The sequence below is a fragment of the Grus americana genome, chromosome 5 (genome assembly GCF_028858705.1).
Source record: "Grus americana isolate bGruAme1 chromosome 5, bGruAme1.mat, whole genome shotgun sequence".
In the NCBI taxonomy this organism is placed as follows: Eukaryota; Metazoa; Chordata; class Aves; order Gruiformes; family Gruidae; genus Grus; species Grus americana.
Window position 1 is genome coordinate 13,197,471 of NC_072856.1, and position 23,111 is coordinate 13,220,581.

The 23,111-nt window shown below is 43.1% G+C and overlaps 1 protein-coding gene across 8 annotated transcripts in view; it reads left to right on the forward strand.

The window, feature by feature from the left end:
• Positions 1-23,111, forward strand: part of DENND2B (DENN domain containing 2B) — a 180,683-nt gene that overhangs the window by 153,161 nt on the left and 4,411 nt on the right. For all 8 annotated transcript variants that reach the window (XM_054826884.1, XM_054826883.1, XM_054826885.1 and 5 more), the window contains 3 exons: positions 2,093-2,241; positions 21,001-21,178; positions 22,251-22,292. In XM_054826884.1, the coding sequence (XP_054682859.1) occupies positions 2,093-2,241; positions 21,001-21,178; positions 22,251-22,292 (369 nt within the window). The remainder of the gene's footprint in view (positions 1-2,092; positions 2,242-21,000; positions 21,179-22,250; positions 22,293-23,111) is intronic.

A 23,111-nucleotide genomic window follows, 5' to 3' on the forward strand; every position in this document is an offset into this window, starting at 1 on the left:
TTACATTGAATCATATTTTCTGCAAGTGTAATGCCATTGACTTCAATGGAGTGTGCCTATAATGTCACTTGGTAGGAAATGCAAAGGGTTCCTTGTATAAGTCACTTGCAAGGCATGTGTAAGTCACAAGCATTTTCTTCTGGAGAAGCAAAGGAAAATTAAAAGGCTGATTGGCATGACAGTGATAAGATCCGATAGTGCTTTTTTGACGTGAATATATCTGGGAACCATGGATCTGCAACTTCTCTATCCTCTGCTCAAGCTGCTGAACTCTTCCAGAGAAAAACATTGAGATAATTCCAAACAAACAAACAACTCTCTTCTGGCTGAGCTTTGCTCTCTGTTATGCTAGTACAAACTTGTTATTTAAATGGAATGCACTGGCTTAATTAGGAACAGAATCTTGTCCTTCCATTGTGGCTCCTCTGGCTTAAACAAAGATGATGATTAATTGGGAAGTAGACAGTATATTTCTTTGTGATGAGCAGACTAAAGCAGAAGGCTTTGCCAGGCAACAGAAAACATCCGTGGCATTCGTAAAAGCTGCCGTAACTTGCATTGCATCCTACCCCGCAGCAAGATCTTAGCTTTGGAAGTTTTGCAGTAAAACCAGCTCCTCATGATTTGGCATGTAAACATGATTTGAGCTTGCAATCCCAGTGCTAAGGAATGGAAGTGGGCACCTTTACTGAATACAAGAAAGGGGTAGGCAGGTGGCATTTCCCGAGGAAATTACACCATCACTCCACGATTGGATTCTTACTGCTGTTTAAGGCAACAGCTGAGTGATGGGTACATGATACTCTGCCACCATAATGTTTCTGTACTTCAGGCTTTAAAAAAACAGATCTGTACACGAATACTGTTCTAACAGTGACTTTCTTTTTACAGTCCTGTGTTACTGATCACAAACAATATTACAACTAAACTGGTGTGGACTGGTGTCATTTCCAGCATCGTGTGGTCTTGCTGCTGATCATATCCTCAAAACAGTGTGACTGTGAGGAATTTTGTAAGGGCCACTCAAGTTTAAACCCAATACAGTATGCTCGTGGAATGTGGTGTCATGTGCATGAAAACATAAAAGTGGTCTAAAGCAATAAAGTGACGGTGATTTTTGGACATATGAAAAGGAGATGTATGTATGTTCCTGTTAATATGTCTTCGGAGATTTCAACACAGCTTCAAGTTGGCCAACTTTTCCCCTTTCCCTTCTGTTTCCTCAAATTCCTCAGTAGTTCATCATTTGCTGTCTTGCACTTCATATTTTTCTCCCTCTGTTACTCTCTTCTTCATATTATTTTTCCCTCTTCTTTTTTCTATCCTCTGCCTTCAAGTTCCACATCTGAGCATGTCAATTGCAGAGTAAAAGGAAGATATAATAAAGGAATCGAGCAAAAGACATTTGAGAAAAGGAAGGAGAGGGCCTGAGGTCATGGATGAAGTATGAAAATTAGACTTTAAAGGGATGTCACAAGTCACCATCTAAGACCTTGTCCTGACTCCCCAGTTAAGTATATATATGTATATATTTTTCTGACAAAAAAAGGTTTGAAACATTATCTAGTGAATTATGCATCACAGAAGAGTGAAAATGAAGTCAATTGGGTTTAAATTTTGCCTGGCCTTTAAGTTCAGTCCCCGGCTCCTATCTAGATGTGAATTTGAATCGCTAGCCAAGTTTATAACCAAATTTACCTTGTCGTTATGACTGTTTTAACCCTGTAAGCTTCTGGCTCCAGTGTTTCCAGTTTATTACTTGCTTCATACTGTTGACTCAGCCAAGCTTTACATCTCCGACAGGGTGTTTAGAAGGCAGAATTATGCTTCCCTTGGAAATGACAGCAGATTTAATGCACATGACTGTATTCTGGGAAGAAGAATGACTTGATAGTGAATTGTGTAATACACCATTTCTCTGGGGTGCTGTGCCTCCAGCCCCAGCTTACAAAAGAGGACGGGGGTCGTTTTGCGTGTCCCCTCAACAGGAAGCACAGAGCTGTGCTGGAGGGTCCAGGCTGGGGTGCCGGGCTCCCCCAGTGCTGTCAGCCCTGGCCGGTGGTACTTACTGATGTTTGTTGGACGTGTTCAGGTCATTGAGCTGCGACGGCCGATGGACTCACGTCTGGAACATGTGGACTTTGAATGCCTTTTCAAGTGTCTCAGCGTTCGTCAGATCATCAGGATCTTTGCTTCTCTCCTGTTGGAGCGGCGTGTGATTTTTGTAGCAGATAAGCTCAGGTAAGTGGCAAAGGGACCTGAACCGCTCATTGTTCAGGTGAGTGCTATCTCCTGATACAAAAAGCTTTATGAATTGTGCAGAATGGTTGTCAGATTGTGAGGATCTTCTCACTGTAGGATTTAAATAATTTTTACATCGATGGAAGTTGGGGCACACATTCACTAGCTGTCACTCGCTACAAGCCACTTGTTCTGTCTTACTTCCCTGTCTGTAAAATGGGGATACCGATACTCACCTGCTTCATAGACAGCAAATGTTTGCACAGCGTTTTGAAGCAATATAGTCCTAGCAATATTTAATTTCAGGTTTTGGAACAGAGTATTCATAAACAGTAGCAGAGATGCCTCTGAGGTGCTTCATTCACCTTGTGGCCATGCAGTGCAGCCAGGCAGGGAAGTGGGGTGCTGAGAGTTCACCTGGTTTGCTCCATGCAGTACAGAGAGTTTGTAATGGGGAGCTAGGTTTCAAATCCTGCACTACCAAACCCATCCAGTGGGCGTGGTAAGAATGCTATTACGGTCCATCCCAACTAGTTAGGATATTTTTCCTGGTGCTCACATGACCTGAAAACATTTCCTTTCCAAAGATCCATCTTGGGCTCCTTCCTACATCTTTTCAACATACCTCTTACTTCCCTGCCCTTTGATTGCAATCTCCCCTCCTTGGCTCCTCTGAGGCATGAACTCACCCCGAGGTGTAAGGGGTGAGAGCAACAGGTCACAACTCCACATGGCCTTTACCAAGGAAATAGGAACTCCGTGTAGGCTGCACCCCTGCCCCGCAGCAAAGCATCATCCCTTTTTTAGATGCTTGTGTAATCCATATAGAAAAGTGCGGACGTTGTAAAGAAGATGTTCTTTGCTGTGGCATGATAAATAATGAAAGATGGCAAATAAAAATAAAGACTGTAATTTATTAGACTCAGGAACATCCAGCATCTTTTAAAAGGACATAGAAGACTGTATGGGTGGTTAAAAACACAGATGGATCTACCCAAACAAACTCTGTTAAACACTTTATCAGCTCCGACCTTCTCTGAATGACCGCCAGAAATAATAGCTGCACTTAGTGGCCGCCAGTGTATATAATAGCAAAAATACTTTGCATAGTAAAAGCTTTACAACCTTTAGGGGAGAATTTCTTAAAGCTGCAGACCCTTCTCAGGTTATAAAGTTACTTCCTTAGCAGTCTTTTTTGTTGTCTAGAACAACAGGAACATTTTATTTCATCCCTTCCCCTGTCAGTAACCCTCGGTTTGAATGACCATTTGGGATGACTTAATTTCACATAAACTCCTGGTGAGAATTGTGCAGCTAGTCCAGGGTTTCTGCAGTACTTTAGTAGATATGTGAGTCACACCATGAATACTGGGGCAGGTGGCTTTTGAAAATACTGTGTCTTCCTTCTGACTTTTTCTACAGCATGCTTAATTACATCGTTCTGCCTGTTTCTATTTTACCATTCATGTAGCAGAATTAGTGGCACCCACAAGTCTGTAACTCAGAATGACACAGGTCTGCATTCCTTCAAATGGCACAGTCATTTGAGTGGAAAATCACAGAAATGGGACAGAGAAAATGAGAGCTGTGCTGTGCTGCCGCCAACTGTTGCTCTGCTTCGGAGTTCCCAGTCACTCCTTTGTAATGTTGTCCTGATTTGGCAGTTACCCCGAGCCTCGATCTGCTGACCACAGGCACAGCACTGCGGGGATGGCTTGCTGCAGGAGGCATCCTCAGGTGTGAGGGCTAGGGCAGAAAGCAGCCAGTCCCTGGAGTGTTCTTCTGGGACAGCTGGCCTGACAAATGTCCTATAACGCTGCTGGGCATTGTTCAGAGAAAAGAAGCAACAATTAAACCTACTTTGACAGGCTTACAGCAGCTTGGCTTAGAAAATAGTCATGTTGCTGATGCTGAGGGCTCATGGTAGCCCAGGACTTCATCAGGCAACTGGGGTTTTATACACATTGCAAGCCTGGCTGGAAGGTAACAGTTCTGGCTTGCCTGTGGTCTGTCTCTTGCCTGAGAGCTGCCTAGTCCTACAGGTCCCAGAGCAGAGGATAACAGAGAGTCCTGCTTACAGACAAAACACTGCCACTCTCCCTTTTGGCACACAGAAATAGGGCACCAGGACCAACAGGAACCAGAAATTATAAAGATTCCTTTCAGTAAACATATCCAAAGACTGTGCTCTCCTGCAAAAACTGTTTTGTTTCTGTTGTGGGAGCGAGCCATCGGGTTAGGGGCCATTAGCACGTACTTTGAGAAAGGAGAGGGTTCAGATGGATCCAAGAGGCTTATGAGGTTTTGTGGTTGCTCCTGTCAAGGGACAGAACCTTTCCTACAAAAAGGTTTATATTCATATACTTTATTACATCCGCATGTACCCTTTATTATATACATATACTTTGTTTTGTTTAAAAAGAGTATGACAAAATCTGATGTGATAGATAAGACTGGATTAAGACTTGTGAATCCTGAGCTCTCCTCCTGAACCCTCTGACCTCCTGTGTGACACATGCTGGAAACGTTAACTCCTCTTTCTCATCTGTTGTCTGGTCTGTCTGGGATCCTAAATGCCGCAGGACGGAGACTGCTCCTTGCTCTGTATGTGTACGCAGCTTTACTTGATACAGTCTGGCCCCTCTCAGCATGGGGATCTAGGAGGTACTGTAAAATAGAAGCTAATAATGAGTCCTTTGACAAAGGCCTGGAGAAAGTGACAGTGGATTTAAATTCAATACTTACTGAGGTTTTCATGGTTTAAATGGGGATGAAGTCTAAAATGAAACACTCTGGCTTTGAGCTAATAACTGTCTGTCTTGGAACCTTTGCCTTGTCTGACGTGAATTTTGTTTATGGGCATCATGGCTGAAACCAAAGGAGTTTACCAGTAATGTGGAAAAAAAAAAAGTGAAATATCTTACAGGTCCAATCTGTGGGCCGAAAGAATGAGAGCAGGAAATTAAAAAGATTTTACAAGGGTTTGATTTCTGCATGTACCCAAAAAAATAGCTTAGAAATAAATAATGTTGAGGTTTAGGCTTCAAACAATGAGATGCAATGGACTTTTGTGGCTGCCTGTTTAACAGGTCTCCAAGCAATAAATGATTTCACACATTATACAAGTTAAGGAAAGTCATGCCTAGTGAAGTGAGATTCATTCAATAAATTGTTATTTATGGTTCTTATAGTGCCCAGAATGTGAAAATTTATAGTCCTTGATCTTTGCACAGAAGAGGCTGCCATTTTTCAATGCAGAAAGGGATGCTACCAGCAATGAGGAAACAGTAGTAAAGGTTTGAATGACAGGACTGTGAGGTTGCCTTGGTTAAATATGTGCAGTTAAGTTTGGGGTGGTTTTTTCCCCCCCAATAAGTTGCTTATATTTTTTTTCCGCTTGAAATTGTGTGAATAAATCCCTGCGGCTATTTGCTTACCTTCAAAAGTTAATTTGAATCTGCCAGTGACCTTTCAGTATTTTACTTTCCATGAACAGTCAAGAAGACAACAGAGAAATAAAGATAACAATAGAGAAACTTGGAATAATAATATTAACTCATAAAGAAGTAACTTAAAGCTCCCATTCCTTAAACATCTGCTGAAAGCACAACTGAGATGGTATGTCTCATCCCAGTTCAATCCCTGTCCCAGCTGGGAGCCCCTGTTTATGTTCCCGGCATTCTGCCTGTTCACCCCAACTCTGAAACAATCCCATAACTCTGCCAGCTGCAAAAGGAGAGCTGCTTTAGCACAGTTTAAAAGGCAGCAGATGCAAAATCAGTGGGTTCTGGGGCTCGGGGAACATTGGCGTTGCTGCAGGCACAAAGGTAGCAACAGAAAATAAATAGAAAACAAACATTGGAAGAAAAATAATTCTCTGCTTGTTTTAGTTTTATGCTGGGGAAAAAAAAATGCGGACATGTTTGCTGAGGAGGTGATGTATCCATGCTTGTGAGAACAGTCTCCTTGCCTTTTCCCCCGAATGTTTGGAGAGGGGGAAAGGAAGGCCTTGGGCATCTCAGTGTCCCTTTGTTATAACCCCATTTTTATAAATAAAAGCACTCTTGCTGTAATGCAATATATTGTGATGGACTCTGAGCATATTTTGCTTGCATTTCACATGTGGGTCCAGTTCAACACTGTCCAGAGTCAGTGGGAGTGTTTGCATGAGGCTTGTCTTTTGCTGTGGATCTAAATCCAAGAATATTCCTTTCAATGGCCTTTCTGAAGCTTTAGGGGCTGTGAAAGTCTTCTCTAGAGTCCTTGCTCTTGTAAAAGGCAAAATAACTTCTCATTGTTGTGAATTTTGTTTTTATGAGAGGTATTTCAGCTACTTCTCAGTGAAGCAGGAGCCTCAAGGAAAAAGTCCCTGTTGACAGCAATGGGTTTTATGCTCCTAAACCATATAGGTGAACTTGGAAATGTACCCCAGGGCAAAGGTGAGCCAGGCATTTCTCTAAGTATCTCAGGAAGTCCCCTCTCCTGCTCCCCCTGTTTGCTTCTGCCCTGCGCTGCACTCTCCCTCACCCAGGAAGCTGTGCCAGCCCAGCTGCAGTAGGAATTAGTCATTTTGCAGAGTTTCTCCAAACCAGCCAGGCCCCTTGGCCAGGTCACACCAGGAGCTCCTGTGCTGGGAGAGGGGCAGAGCAGGGGGCTGGAGCTGGGGGTGGCCAGGAGCATTGGCGGGGGACGCTTCAAGGTGGCGTTGCCACTGAAAAGGGTCTATCATGCACCATCCTTAGGTGTGAGCCAGCGGAATTTACATTCGTGAGATACTGTAAATTTGTGAATAAACCCACAAATTTTTACCTATGTGCAAGGGAGATCTGTGGGAATGAGGCTGAGGAAATGCTGGATGACAGTGAACTTTGGTGCAGCTAAAGCTCCTGCACATCAGTGTCTTCCTCCCTTAGAGGTGGCCACAGATTTCTTTGTCTTCCCAAGGAGACATTTTTTCCCTCTATGTTTGTCTGCCCCTCTGTCAGCGCACATCCCCTGGCCCAACACGGACCAGCAGTCTGCAGCCCCCGAAACACTCCTCTGTAGTGCTCACCCCATGGAGTCGAGAGGTGCTGTTGCAAGCAGAAGCTAGGCACCTATGATGTGCAAAGGCTTTATCCTGTTAAGGATAAAAACCTTTTATCCTGTTGAGGATAGAAACCTTCCTGTCCATCCCCAAAGTATTTTAGACTGCCAGGAGGAATCTGTCTTTGGCACAACTGTAGAAAGTCCAGGCGCATCCCAGACCTGACCAAAGGTTATGGGCTGCAGACAGAAACACTGACTAATACAGGACAGAAGCATAAATATGTAAATACTGGGGGAAGTCATCCCGCAGGCATGTCTCTGTTAACTTTGTGGAGCAAAAGGGGAGCAGAGTGTACTTGTATACAAGGGCAAAGGCTTTCAGAACAAACAATGGCATTTCCCTAATCTCACGGACAGAGACGGCTTAGGGCTGTCCAAGTTACGCCTGGGACGTTCAGGGAGCGTTGACGCTTGTCCTCATATTTGAATCTGTTGTTCTGGGAGTTGTGAGGCCATGCTAGAAAGCAGCACAGTTAGCAGTTGAGAGGCAGCCTGGTCTCAGTCTCTCAGTGCCTACCTAGAAAAATAGTATTAGGGATCCTTTAATCTAGCAGACAAAATCATAGCATGATCTTGTAGCTAAAGTTAAAATATGCAAATTTAAATAGGAGATAAGTGGCAATGTTTTAGTAGTAAGAGTAAACTATTGTACCTCAGCCCTGTAGCAAGGTCAAGTGGAAAAGCAAGAGTAGCTAAACGTTTGGGCAGATTACTAAAATGAAAGCTCACTCCCTATTTCCTTATTTTTTATTTTTAATTAACAAAAGTAGGATATAATTCTTACAAACTAATTATGGCAATGATAGGCGTGACCAGGCTCACCTACTGCCTGGGAATTCTCCTTTCCAGTAGTCTGCCATGTCATAAAACTTGTAAAATCTGCCAAACTGCAGATTAAAAGGTGAAAACACATGTGTTAGGACAAAGAGGAAGTGTGCTCAGTAAACAGACAGTGAGCTTTGCCCAGTAATAAAGATTTCCTTTACTTTCCCGTCACAAAAACCTCAACACACACACAAAAAAGGTGACATTAATTTGACAATAAACGCATGCCATAAACCAGCTTGTGAGGGAGAATTTACTGTTGCCAGTCTCTGATCTGTATCATTTCTGAGCACAGGCTACAGGAGACGCAGCTATGTCTTCTCTTGGACACACCTGGCACAGCCCCATATTGAGCTAGAAGTTCAGTTCTTTGTCCGAGGGAAAACTTTTTTTTCAGTCATCAGCTGTGCACTGAAGAAGGTGATGTTTAGAGATGCAAGCTACTGTACCTGTGGAATGTGTAATAGCTCCCAGGCCTTATGTCTAACCCCACAAGAGGTGCGGATGGCTGACATTTCTTCTGGGATATTTTATCCAAGGATCCTGAAGCGTTAGACTATGAGGATTATTGTGCTTGTCTGGTCTGACATACTGAACGCAAGCTAGAGAATTTCTTCCATTTCTCCACGTCTTCCGTAGTGGAAGGAATGAGTGCTCATATAATTATCCAATATGTTATCATGCCCAGTAGACAGAATTTATTCTACAGCAAAAACATCCATTTCTCATGTAAGTAACCAGAGAATTTCCATTTCCTCCAGTGAGAGCCAGATCAGCCCCCACTGAGGAATGATTTAGAACCCACGGACCACCCTTGCTTTGACTAAGGGACAACAACTTCATCTTTTATAAAATAAGCATCCTCTGGAGTCTGTCTGAGTCTCTGTTACCTACCCTGTGACTGCTTTCCTTTTGTGAGACTTGGATTTTTCTCAATCTGCTTGCATTATGAAGCATCACTAAGTAGAAACATATATACTTATAAAAACCTTAAACATTCTGTAGCATAGGTGATCATATGTGATCATTTGCAATTTCTTGATATTCTGCTTCTTTCTTTACTGCTAAATATAGCTGTCTTCTTGGAGTAGGATGTTTGTATGTAGCCTGGTCCTGCAAGATGCTGAGCGCTTTGTCTTACAGTCTAAATGCTAGAATTGAAGGTTTTCAATGTGACGTGAAATTGGTGGTTTAAGATAACTAGCAGAGCTGTCTCTCAAGATTTTTGAGGAGGAAAGTTTGCACTTTATTCCGCCTCTCAAGAGATACTTACATTTTGTACCACTTGGATTGCATTTCTCTGGCACTAAGATTCTGTGATGACTGATGCCAACAGAGGAGCTGTACGTGGACAGTAGGAAAATGTGTGTCAGGCAGAAGAGACAGCCTGAGAAACAAAATAAACTTTCTAAGTCTCTGGCTTGTTTGAGATTCCACAGTCCCAGAGAAAAGCAATCTAATAATGACATTTTTAATATGCAGTAAACTTCAATGGCATTTTTAATATGCCATATCACAAGAAGGATAGAGCTTGTATGATTTTCCTTGTCCTCCTTTCCTCCTGCCCGCCTTTCCAGTGGTATTTATTCATGTCACTTCAGGCTTTGCCCAAAGCTCTACAGTGGGAAAACATCATTTTTCCACTTATGGTTTGTGCAACAAAATTCTCTCTCCCTTTCTCTTCCCTATGAAAGGGAATGGGATAAAAAGACGACCATGTTGTTTGGTAATTCTCTTCTGGATGGCTTATTGGTGCAATAACCATGTGGCAGTAAGTTGCAACATTTTCCCAACTCGGCCTCTAGCTCCCAGCAAGGGGATTTGGATAGATTCCCTCTTTTAGGCTTTTGAATGAGTAGGATTAGGAGGTTGGGATTGTTTTTCTCCTCCTTTGTTACTACCCAGAAAAATTCTTCATCCTACCGTACAGCTGTCATGTTGTTAATAGTGCAATGATTGCCTGTGAATCTGAAACTGCTGGTGTGAACATTAACAAGGACTGGTGGGAGCGAAGGTCCCAGTGTGGAAAGAACAAGCAGTTAACACTCCTCTGGAGCACCTGGGCCAGAACCACTTTTGTTACAGATTTATGCTAAGAAACTGTCTTGCAGGAAGGAACTGAATCATTCTGTAGGCACTAAGGATAACTTTCTGCTTTGAAATGTTGGGGTTTTTTCCTGTAAGCACCTGACAAAGCTTGGGCAGGTGGCTGATGTGTCAAAGTAATGATTTTTTTTTGCCAAAAATCTCATTTGCTTGAGCTTTGTGGAAAGTATGGTTGAACGCCAGTTGCTTGAAAAGCCAAATCCTTGTTCTGAAGGGCACTTTGCATGTCCCTTTCTCCAGGGGCTTTTGCATGCCTCTCTTCTCACGCACAAGTATTACGGGAGCAAAAAATAATGTCTTCGTTAAAACCACATTCTCCTTTAATCAACTCTTCTCTGCTTTCTTTTAAATTAAGGGCTTCAAAGCTATTCTCAGAGGGAGAGAGATCTCCTGACAGTGCATTTTTTGGTCTGCAGTTCTCAGCTCCATGTGATGCAACCTTGAGCTGTGCCATGAGCCAGGGTTGTGCTTTGCAGGTTATCTGTGGGACCTCAGAGTGTCACTCAGGTGTTCCAGCCAGGTGGGAGCTGGATTCTGAAAACCCAGCTCTTAATGAAGTAAAATAATTTACTAATTTGTGTAAAATTATGATAACTTTTGGAAATTTTGCATTAAATATCTGTCTTCCAATATTTGGATGAAAACCAAACAGAAAGCCTCCTGTATAGTCAAAATGAACCCTACACTTACTCCTTGTTTGATAATATCCCCCAATGAGTTGTGCAATTACAAAACATTGAAAATCTGAATTACTTTAGCTGATTGACAGTGACCGGGTGCTGGCTGTTCCTAACGTTGTCTTCTGGCTGCACTACGGCATGCCATGTAATGTACCTACTCAATCCTTCAGCCATTGACTGCTAAATGCAGTTGGGCGCCGATTGCTGCAGCCCTCCTCCATAACATGGGCTGCCAACAGATAGAATTTTTGGTCTCTTTATTGTCATCTTAGAAAATACTAAAATTTAAGTTCCTTGCTCTTAGCACGTATCTTAGCACAGTGTCCAGTGTATCAAAATATTACCTGAAGTTATGTGATGTTCTCTGTTCTGGTATGATGGGACATTTATGGTGACATTATGCTTCTGAACAAACTTTCATGGGGGAGCGATGAAAGGATAGGCAAGGGTCATGACGGACCCTCACCCCTTCTGCTCCACATTGCCTGGTGTACTTGTAGCACACTGTGGGGACGTGTTCAGGTAATTACAGTGAGGCTGCTGATGCAACCATACTGGTAAGATAAGATAGCACAAGACAGAAGAGAATGTTGCAAGCTTAAGCTAAAGGGGATGTGGTCAGGGAAGAGTTTATGGATGAAGATGTTGCCCACTCGATTTTCTGTAAAATATGATAAGGAGGGATCAGAGATGGGACACAGACGATGATGCAAACTGTTGGAAAAGTCTGCTCCATGAATTGTACTCGTTGACATGGTAGCATGGCAAAACATGGCTCTGTGAATTAAAGTCAGAGAAAACAAGTCCAGAAACTGACATGTGATTACTGTGTTTATCATAAAACAATCTCTTATCATCAGTAGCACAGAGGAGTCAGTGCCTGAGCTGTCTGTAACTCACCTTCAGTAGTCACTGGAGTTTGTCCCAAAATTATCTGCGTTGCTGGTGCCCCACGGATAAGGAACTGCAGCACTGCTTTTGCCAGACAGGTGAGGCCATATTGTGATTCCTTTATGAGAATTTTAAGAGCTTTGCTTTTCTCAGACTGCACTGTAGAAGGCACCAGATAAAGCCTGAAGTGTGACTCATCTCTTGCAAAACAAGGTTTGTGTTTGACCTTGTTTTCATGAGGGGAAAAATCATCATTTGAGAGGTGTGAGGGTTAAGTAGCTACACTCTTTGAGTTGTACGCATAGTTAAAAAGATTCTGCAAAGGATGATAACATAATTGGGCTGATGTGATGTGGAAAATATGCATTTCCTCCTCAGTCTGTGCCACTCTCTCCCTGCCAATGTTATTGCTGAGGTATTCTTTGCACTCAGTGAGATATCACAAAGGTCACTCGTAGCAAATGTGTCAGCATTCAAATTAGAGGAGCCACCATGACTGACCCTGCCTTTCACCCTTGCCAAAAGCACGGTTATGTTCTCGCTTCTGCGCCAGGCTGCTGGTGCCACGCGGGGGAAGCCTGGCTCCAAAGCACTGGATAGACCCTGGAGCCTGACGGGCACAGTGCAACAGCAGTGCTCTGGGTTTGCTAAAGCAGTCACCCACCCTGGGAAACATTCCGCTCCTGAATAACATTTTTTCTTTGTCAAGCTCCTGTGCAGAGTGAGGGATTTTCACCTGAGTTGTTAGCTCACTGCTAATACTATGTGTTACAGTCTGTAACAGACAAAGGAGATCTCTTGTTTGTGCTTTAGAGAGCTCTTTACCCAGTTGCATAGATCAACTGTAGCAGTATTTGTTGTGGTGTGGGTAATGATTAAGTATGAAACGTTCAAAACTGGCTGCTGCGTTTGAGTTGGCCTCAATGGCCACGTGAATTGTATGTGTTCCCCTCTGTCATGATCACATTTACACTAGGGAATTCCCTATTGTATTTAGACATTAGGAACAGAGCTTTCTATTGGCAGATCTCCCCTGGCATCAAGAGAAAAAGTAACCTAAAATATACACATACAGATTTGTCCATATTTCCTGAAAAGAAAGATGTCAGGTATTGATCAGAAGTACAGTATTAGCTGCATACTTTAGGCCAACTACTAAAGACCTCATGTCAGGGCTATTCGTTTACCTCTTACTTGTTTGCTTTAAAAAATAAATCACGATGCAAAATATTACTCTGGCTTTTACAGCCTAAACTCACTCAATTTTCTATGTAATATGCACCTGCTACTTTGATTTTAAACATCTAATTGATTATTCTAGAGATAGGTCAGATTCAGTAACAGGAAATCCAGAAAGGTCAGAACCCTCTTTCAAGTCACATATGCAATCGCTCCGTCCTAAACTTCCTGCAGCTATCCAGATTTGCGCAGGTTTACCTGGAGGTGAGGTGAGGAGAGGAGAGATGCCTTGGCTGCGGGCACAGGAGCTTTCCTCCCCATGTGCCCCTACGTGAGTGTGGGCCCTTTACAGAAGGATTCTGCCACAGGGAATTCTCAATCCGGCAGGTTGAAATCTAATTATTTAATTAAAATATAAATGGCATTATTCAAAGTTAATAAATATATTAATAAAATATTAAAATTAATTTAAAATTATTTAATAGTTTCAAAAATTACGGTCTCTACTTCCAAACCACCTTATAAAGGCTTGAAGGATTCTCTGTAGTTTGCTTTGCCCCTGAAGGGCTTCTAGAAAAGTAGAGAATTATTCAGATTTCAGAAGCTGAAACATGCCTTGCTGATGAGAGAGGCTGACCTTACAGCCATTCAGGCAGCAGTCAGGGTACTCATGGTTCAAAAGGGGCTATCGTGTCTTGTGTGCATCCATGTGGGCTGATTTGATTAAAACAGAAGTGGAAAAAGAAAAGGTCTTTGAGGCTTCATTTCAGCAAACTATTTTAGCACAAGGAAAGTAAAAAAGGGCAGCAAGGATGTTTTATATAACAAAATAATATATTTTTTTAATCTGGCTTTGGACGCAAACTGATCTGATGCCAAGCAAGGGGTTTCGATCAGGTGACCTCCTCAGGTCTCTTCCCACTTGAATTAATTTATGTTTCTATATAATTTTGCCTGAAAGTGGAAAACAAAATAGTTATCCAGAGGCAGACACACAAGCTTAAAAACTGAAGTGAAAAGTTAAAACAAGGCCTTTCAGTACCTAAAGGGGGCCTACAGGAAAGCTGGAGAGGGACTGTTTACAAGGGCATGGAGTGACAGGACAAGGGGTTTAAGCTGAAGGAGGGTCGATTTAGATTAGATATTAGGAAGAAATTCTTTACTGTTAGAGTGGTGAGGCCCTGGAACAGGCTGCCCAGAGAGGTTGTGGAGGCCCCATCCCTGGAAGCGTTCAAGGCCAGGTTGGATGGGACTTTGGGCAACGTGTTCTAGTGGAGGGTGTCCCTGCCTGTGGCAGGGGGGTTGGAACTAGATGATCTTTAAGGTCCCTTCCAACCCAAACCATTCTATGAGTCTGTGATTCTAAATTTGAGTCCTAATCATGTGAAAACAGTGCCTTACAAATGCAAGCAATCCTACAAATAAGCAGGTGTCCCAGACTCGTCAATAATTGCAGGCCTTATGCATGAACACCCAGAGGTATCTATCCTTTAATCTGTAATCAGCAGTGATGTTACCCGTAACCGCTTCGCTTCTCAAAAAAAATCTCCATTTCAGCTTCGCTTCAGTGTTAGTTTACAAGCACAAAGGTATTTATTGCTTCATGTTGTTCCTGGTGAGAAGGTTATCTGCCACAGCTCCCTCCCCACCCTCTCTCTTGTCATCCGATGCTGTGCCTCTGAATGTGCCTGTTGTTCCTGAGCGCGTGTGCTTGCACGTTCCCAGACTGGGGGCCGCAGCCGTGCAGTTGGATGGCTCCATCGCCATGCTCTCTTTTCCTTTAGCAACAATGACTCACATGATTTTATTTTGAAATGTTCTTGGGGTAGGTCTTCTTGCTAAAAAGCTGCAAAAACATGTCATTTCTTTGGTTTGAGTCAAAAGAGAGGCACTGAAGATTTTTTTCCCTTTTAAACTTCTTAGAGCGGTAACAGAGAAACAATCAGCAATAATTTTGCATAGGAAGAAACGCTGTAATGTCTGACACTTTTACACTGGCTAGAAAACTGGAGATGTCCTGCACCATTGTGTCAAAGACTTTCTTGAATTCTCATTTTATTCCTTCGCACCCTTACGTGGTGAGTAGTTGGTGGTATCTGGGGTAATGGCAGACGTGTCCTCACAGCACAGCAGCCCTGGGAGTGAAGCACAAGCCATTGATGTGAGGGGCTCTGGGGACACACAGCCTCAGAAGAAGAGTGCCTGGGGGTTAAGGGGGGTACTGTAGCTGAGCACCCACACTGTGGAGCAGGGAGAAAGCAGTAATGTCTCCCCGTTGTCAGCCAGCTCTTCCGACAGGCCAGGGATCCTCAGGGGCTTGCTTTAAAGCTGACCTGCAGGAATGCTGCAGGAGCTGATTACAGCGAGACAGCTGGAGTATGGAGGATGTCACTTATGATACTGATACGTTTCAATTTATATCTTGTCCCTGATGCTATTACTTAGTCTTATCCACCTGAATAAAAGTGCTGCTGTTATTTATTCTTATGCAACCAGAAAAATCTTTCTTTTTTCAGAGCTTAGGTGTGTATTGCATCTGGCACAGCACAGTTCTGCTCTGAGTTACTGCGTGCACAGTCACAGCAATGCTATATGCACTCCATCTCGCACCCAAACTGTAGCAGTCTGCTACAATTTTTACTTCCATTTTCTCTTTACCTGATGTTTTTCAAGCTTTCTGCTCTGTCCTTCCCCTCCACCTCTGCAGTCCATGTGTGTTAGAGGGGAGATGGGCTGTGAATCCTTGGCCCTGTAGCCTTTGGGAAAAGTCTTTTACAGAGTCCTCTGCAAACCTCTCAGACCATTTTATCTTGCAGAGTTGTCACAGACTTCTGTCTCTCTCTCTCTCTCTCTCTCTCTCTGTCAGAGACTGGAGTTAATCCAGGATCTGGGGAGGCATTGAAGGGTGTAGGAAGGAAGTGTCAGGCATCTGCTTTTTCCTATGCGGTTCATGAATGGCACAACGGTAGGAGCTATCACAGAAAAGCATGGCTGTGGCCTGTGACGAGGCACGTGGGTGTATAATACCCACCTGAGTCACGGCATTACACCTGGGAAGGACGGAGCCTCCAGACTCCAACCTCAAGTGGGAGGAAGCTCTCCCAAGCAGATGAGAGGATGTGGGTCAGGGAGGTAACTCGGTCACAGAGCGGTTGTGGGCTGGAACATGTGTGTGTTAACACAGCAGATGAGAGAGTTCAGCAACGTGGACAGAGTAACATAATTAAATCAGCAGGGAGAAATGAGAAACATTAAAAGGTTGTGGAAACATAAACATAGGCAGTGGAAACACTTCTTTGTGAATTTACATTTTGGCTACATTTCTCTATCTGAGGAAGCAGAGGGACCAGATTCTGACAATCCGTCCCAGTCCTGTGCATGGTCCAGAGCATCGGCATAGCACAGAGCTGGCACCAGCCCTGGGGTGATGGAGCTGGTGTGTGGCTTGGCCCTACATGTAAGTGGTGGTCCTCCCTCCTCTCCTGGCTGAGTAAGCTTCTTTGTCCCTTGGGAGAGGAGGAAGAAGGGGAACGGATATTTTCACCTTCCCCTCCTTCAATGCAAATGCTAAAATGACTGTGGAGGTGCACAAGAGTAGCAAGGTAGGATCAGGGAGTCCTGCCAGCAGGTGGTTGTCAGTGCTAGCGGCTTAGTCCTGGACTTAGGAGATGCTCAGTGTGTGAGGCTCCCTTGGGTCTGGGAGAAATTGTAGGTGGTAGAGGGGGAAGTGAGAAGGAATATAACTTTTGGCTATTATTACAGAGAAAAGAGAGTTATCAAGTGTATCTGTGGAATATTTCCAATGTCAGTAGCATGTGTAACTGAATATGACTTTAACGTTTCATAAGAGTTGGTGACTTGCAGTATGCAACAAGCCGTGGTCCTCTGAAGCAGACGCATCCAGCATTAGTATGCGCATTGGCAATGCTCCCTGCAGCCAGGGCAGCGTCCATTCACTGTTCAACAGCAGACAACGTGCTTTTCTCAGAATATGGTAATTGTGCTGTGATTAGATATTAATATAGCCTAGACTTGGGGTTATTTGTTGGTTGACCGACCCAGAAATTGATAGCAGAGATCCTCCTATCTAAAGGACAGTAAATGGTCTTGTTAAGTCACATTAATTTGCTTTTGACATGGGCCTAAACCATGTTCACAAGCAGTCTCCACAGTTCAGCTGAGTCATGGTAATGTCTGAAATTCCTGTGCCTCAGCTCTTTGTCTGAGCCTTGCGTCTCCACAGCCGAGTACACAACAAGGAAAAGTTTCTATGTGTGATCATGAGAAAATGATTTGGAATACAAAACAGCTCAGAAGAAGATAAATCAACTTTGGGAAAGATGCATTGTCATCTTTTTTCTGTGATGTGATAAAAGATCTCTTCTTCAAGAGAAATTTGTCATTAAGAATGTCTCAATAAGACTATATAATCTCATATTAATACTTTCATGGGGAGAAGATCAAACACTGAAGGTTTTTTTTAATCTAGTGAATAAAAGGCACAGGAAGAACCAAAACTTGGACAAGTTCCAAATAATTTTTAACAAGATGATTACCATGGAAAAAAAATCTGGAAGGAGAGAGAAGTGGTGGATTGCCTGTGTTTTGAAATCAATTGAAACTGGGTGTTTTTCTAGAAATTGTTCACTAATTTTGCTTTACTGGAGTGCACATTATTGGGATGACTACAGGTTAGTGGGTTGAGTTCAGTGGCGTAGGCTGTGTAGCATGGCTAGACAATAGCCTTATATATCTGTATGTAAGAAAATTCCCTTATCCCACAAAACCTGCACACACAGTCACCTTTTCATAGTCAAATTACTGTTAGTAGACTTACTCCGTGTGTAGTTACATGTGCGTACAGGACAGCCTGTAGCTGACAGAGCAGAGAGATGCACCTCTCCCCCTCAGCACCTATGCAGAGACAGAGCATCACAGGCCAGCAGAGCAGTCCACATCTCCGGGGTGGGATGCGAGCCTGGCGTTCGACGGGGCAGCAGCACTACCCGTGTGTTGGAGGGAAGGAGGGAGGTCCACACCAGTGTGGCGCTGGGACCCTGGGCACAGCTGGCCCCATGCTGTACGGGAGTGGCCGGAGCCCTGGGCTCATCACAGTGTGTCTCCCACTTGTGCACGACTCTTGCAGTGCTTCCCCTCTGAAGTAGGTGACGGTTTATGTTCCTCGTTAGCGCGTGACTCGTGCAATGGTTTGGGTTCTTGTGCCTGTGTATAAAATTACCTGCATATGGGTAACACAAGAAGTGTTTTCCAGTAGAACGACAGTGCGTTATGCAGCATTCCTGTAAAACTGCACAGACCAAATGAAAAAGCCCACTCTCAAAACCAGCTCTCTGGTTTACCAAAACTGTCCTAGACTGTTAAAAGTGAAAATGTTTTGAAAATCAAATTCTTTGACTATTCTGTTGCTTTGTGTGCTTCACATGCCTTAAAGAAATGATCTGACCTTCTTATTTCTTATAAACAACAATAGTGGGACAATGTGGCATTGCACATCTTGAAAGGAAAAACTGGAGCGGACTTTGTTTCCCAGGGTAGGACTTGCTTTATTAATTTACCAAACATGCTTCTCATGAATAATACCCTTTTAAAAGGATCTGAAACATATTTTAGAGATTTAAACTGGGGGTTCCCTTACAGCTATCGTCTCTGAATTTTACCTTATGGAATGTAACAATCTCACACTGAAGTGAAAGATGTCTATCCTTTCTAAATATGGATCTTTCCAGCTACAGAAGAGACACAGGGACTTTGTATGAGCAGGAGTTTGGTAACAGCGTGTGGGACTCCCTCTGCACCAGCAGTGTCCAGGAGGGTGGGCAGGGTCGATTCTGGGGACTGAACATTTGGAGCGAGCGTTTCATGGGGGGTCAGCCTGAAACGTCTCACAGGGGAAGATTTTCTAAGGCTGAATTTTGAAAAACTGTGTGCAGAGCCTTACAACGCGCAGGCTGAGGTGCTGACAAGGGCAACGGTGTGACCCGCGGGACTCTGGCAGAGCAGAGTGCTGCCACAGGACACCCCCCTGCCATGGCTGCTTGCTGCGTTCAGCTGCTGCCTGGCCCCAGCCAGCTCCCGGGAAAGCTCTGGAAGAGAAACCAGTGTCCTGGGCCGGAGCCCGAAGCCTGCCCTAGCGTGGGAATAGCACGCACAAGAGGATGCAGGGGCTGATTTACGTCACAGCACTGCGTGTAAAACAACAGGTTACAAAAGGGCATTCTATAGAAAGGAAAAAAAATACTGAGTATCAGAAGAATGTTTGTCTTCCTGCTTTTAGCTTAACATGGCTCTTTTTTTAGTGGCTTGGCTAAGATGACTGAATTTGTAGTAGTTGAAAATGCCACAGAGTCATTAAAGTGAGTTTGAGAAAGTGCTGGGAGTCTGTACCATGTTCCACTGGTCTTCTGAAACAGACCGCTATAGAATCATAGAATCATTTTGGTTGGAAAAGACCTTTAAGATCATCAAGCCCAGCCGTTAATGCTTGCTATGGTAGACCCTCGAGACCAAAATACAAGGCAATGGCAGCACCATTGCCTGCTATGAAAGAAAATAAATTAGAGAAATGCATTATTTTACAAGAAGCCTGTGTCAGGCAACGTGTGTTATGAAAACATGCTGTGATTGATAGATCTTAAAGGAAATGTCAAGTAAAACCACCCCAACAGATTATTTGCAGTAAAAGACAAGCATTTGCTCTTCCCCAACCTTCTCTCTCTTTGTCCTCTAATTCTCACTTTTTCCTTTCAGCAAACTTCAAAAGTTAATCACTGACAGGAACAAACAGGTGAAACCTTTTTCCTGGCCTTGGAATAATCCACAACTAAAAATGCTCGTGAGGGTTATTCCGGTGGAGGTCTGATGCCACCTAAAGTCTCCAACCAGTCTTGCAGTAAAAGAAATCAGCATTTCTCCCCAGCATTCTCAAGCAGCAACAGCTCTGAAGTTACTAGTTTTTTATAGTTCTGTGTGGCTCCATTAAGCACAGCAGAAGTTTGCACTGTGAGAAAATTAGCTCAGTCATGCTAGGCTGGGTAAGAATCCAAATTTCTGTCATCCTCAGCCTGTGAGAAGCAGACATCGTAACTTGGTCCAAAATCAAAGCTCTGAAATGGAGAGCCTGTCTTTATTCCCCTGATGCTAAAACTAGCTTGGTAATGATGTTCCTTCATGTTTAACATTTGGGAACCATGTGACTGTAAAAGGGAATCAGATTCAGTAGATGGAAGGACAATTTATGCAAGACATTTTCCATGAATGATATCAAGCCTTAATGTTTAGGGGATACCAATGTGTATTTTACTCTGTTGAACAGGGTTAATACCTTTATCACTAGAGCTGGTCAATCAGCCCGTTAAAATGTATTATAATAAAAATATGCTGTTGTCACAAAAATGTACCAACTTTAAAAATGTGTTGCTTTTACTGGATTTCTTTTGGAGTAAGTATTGATTGTTGGGGGGTTTTAATATCTGATTTAGTAGAGTTTTTCTTTAGGATTTTTTTTTCAATTTTATTGTTCATTTTCATTCTCCCTTGTTTGTGCACTAGTGCTTGACATAAGAACATCAATATTATGCAGTTTTACTACTGACATGATCTTAACAGCTTAAGAACTAAAGTTGCTTTTGGATTTTAAGCATCATTCAAAGCAGCTGCTATTGAGTGCTGTTGGGAACATTAAACCTTGTCTTCTAGATCAAAACGTCTCCTGACTGCTATAATGAAACAAATTGCTTCTAGTTTTTTACCTTTAGTTTCAAGTCACCCAGAGGCGCGCATGGGAGGAACCACCACACTGCACAGTGCAGAAGCGGTAGGGACTGGAAGGGACCTAGTCCGGCTGAAGTCAGAAGGACAGGAGGGCAGCCCCTCAAGCACTTGCATTCTAACACGCTAAGGTTATCAGCAGGTGGTAGGTGTTCTGGATGAAGAAGAACCTCTGCTAACGTGGTTGTTCCTCTCTCTCCAGCACCCTCTCGAGCTGCTCACACGCCGTGGTGGCCCTGCTGTACCCCTTCTCCTGGCAGCACACCTTCATCCCTGTTCTGCCCTCATCCATGATTGACATCGTGTGCTGCCCTACCCCTTTCCTGGTGGGACTGCTCTCCAGCTCTCTGCCCAAACTGAAGGAGCTGCCTGTAGAGGAGGTAGGAACTGGCACCACAATTGTTTGCCTGCAGTAAAGCTGGCCTCACCCCAGAGTGGGCCTGCCATTCGCACATAAATCCCCACACGTTTAATTTTTAATCTGCCTCTTTGTTTCTTCTCTGCCTGATTCTCATGGGCAACTGCCTCTTGGTAAAACTGCAGTAGTAGGTTCAGTCTTCTCTTTATTCTGCCCCTCTTCGCATACCTGGCACCTTGACAGAAGCGAATGTTAACTTGGTCAACAAGTAAGTACAGTGTAAATGTGCTGATTTGTTCTGAGTTTTTCATACCTGGAACAAGAAGAGGAAGACACAAGGTGACATCTGCTATGACACTTATTAATGCTAATGGAAGTTGTGCATGAAGCCATAGCCAGCACAGAAAATAAAACCTTTAAGGCTTTTTTTTTTTTAATACTTCTAAGACTTTGTTACTACTGTACTGGAAATCAAATGAGAGTTGCACTTCATCAGCTCTTCCAGTAAAATACCACAAAAATACTCAAGGGCACACTCTTCTCTTGCTCCTATTAGTTTCCTGTCATTTTTCAATGAAATTTTCTTTTCTTGTGCTCGCTGTTAAGGCTCTCTGTGCCTCTGGCCCATGTAAATCTCTGCTCTGTTTTCCTCCTGCTTCCCTAACATTGCTCTCCCACATCTTCCCAGCCCTGTCTCTCAGCTTTGCTGCTTCATTACCATTAACATTTCACACCCTTGCCCTTCAGAAGCCCTGCTGCCTCAAGTGACACCGTTTTGTTTAAACCTCTCTAAAATGCTTTTCATCTGCATGTTCACAAAAAATATTAGCAATAACTTGCCTAACCCTTTTAGCTTTTTTTACATATTAACCTAATATGAGATCTGTTGCATCTAACTATGTTAAATTAGACTTTAAGCTCTAAAGAAAAACTTCATCTTGTTTTATAAAGCACATGACCTGTTGTTTCACAGTAGGAATTTAATTAATGTTGAGGCTTGGGACTGTTCAGATGATCTTTCACTATTAAAAGGCAGAGACGAATGTTTTCTGTCTCTTCAGATACATTTCACTATAGTGTTTTCTTTTCTTTAGGCTTTGATGGTTAACCTGGGATCCGATCGATTCATCAGACAGGTAAAGTACATCTTGAAGTGTTGCCATGCAGTCTAGCAAGCTGTTTACTCCTATAGCATGATTAAGGTTTCTTTGATTAGAGATATTTGGCAGGAATTGTGCAATGGGAAAGAGATTAGAAAAAAAAAAAGTGCTCATTTTCTGTTTCACCTGCAAATAAGTACTACTCCACAAGTATGCAAAAGGGATTGAGGTTGTGACTATCAGAAGAAATCAAGAACTGTATTCACAGTGCAAAGAAAATACCCAAAGATAATAACATCATGTTAGCAAGAAAACTCATGTGTTGGAGGTGAAAAGGACAAAAATTGCAAAGAAAGGTTTCTGAGTGAGAGAGGAAAAGTGAAGAACAGTTTAATGCGGTAGAAAAAGCAGGAGCCTTGTAAACCGGGAGATGAAGGATCACATTCTCCTGATAGTAATGTGACACTAAATAGTTTCAAAAATAACAGTCTGCAGGTTAGATGAATAAACTTTCTTGAACAATTCCCTGGAAGATATGGCTGGCAAATAGTGGTTGCAGAGCTAAGATTCTTGTGTCTACTCACTTTTGCTGAACAAGCATAAAATAAGATGAAGAAAGCAACAGGGGGAAAACCCAGAAAACAAGATATACTAGAATATACGTAAAAACAACCGTCAAGAACCAAAGAAGCTGCCTAAACCCGACTAGAGCAGCTGTGTGTACACATAGCTAGGTTTGCATGGCGTGTATTTAGTTAAAAACAACTATTTGGACTCTCTGTCATGTAAAGAGCTGATTCCAAGTTTCTGTATGTTTACCTTGCTCGCTGGCTTATCATTCCTGACTTTAATCTC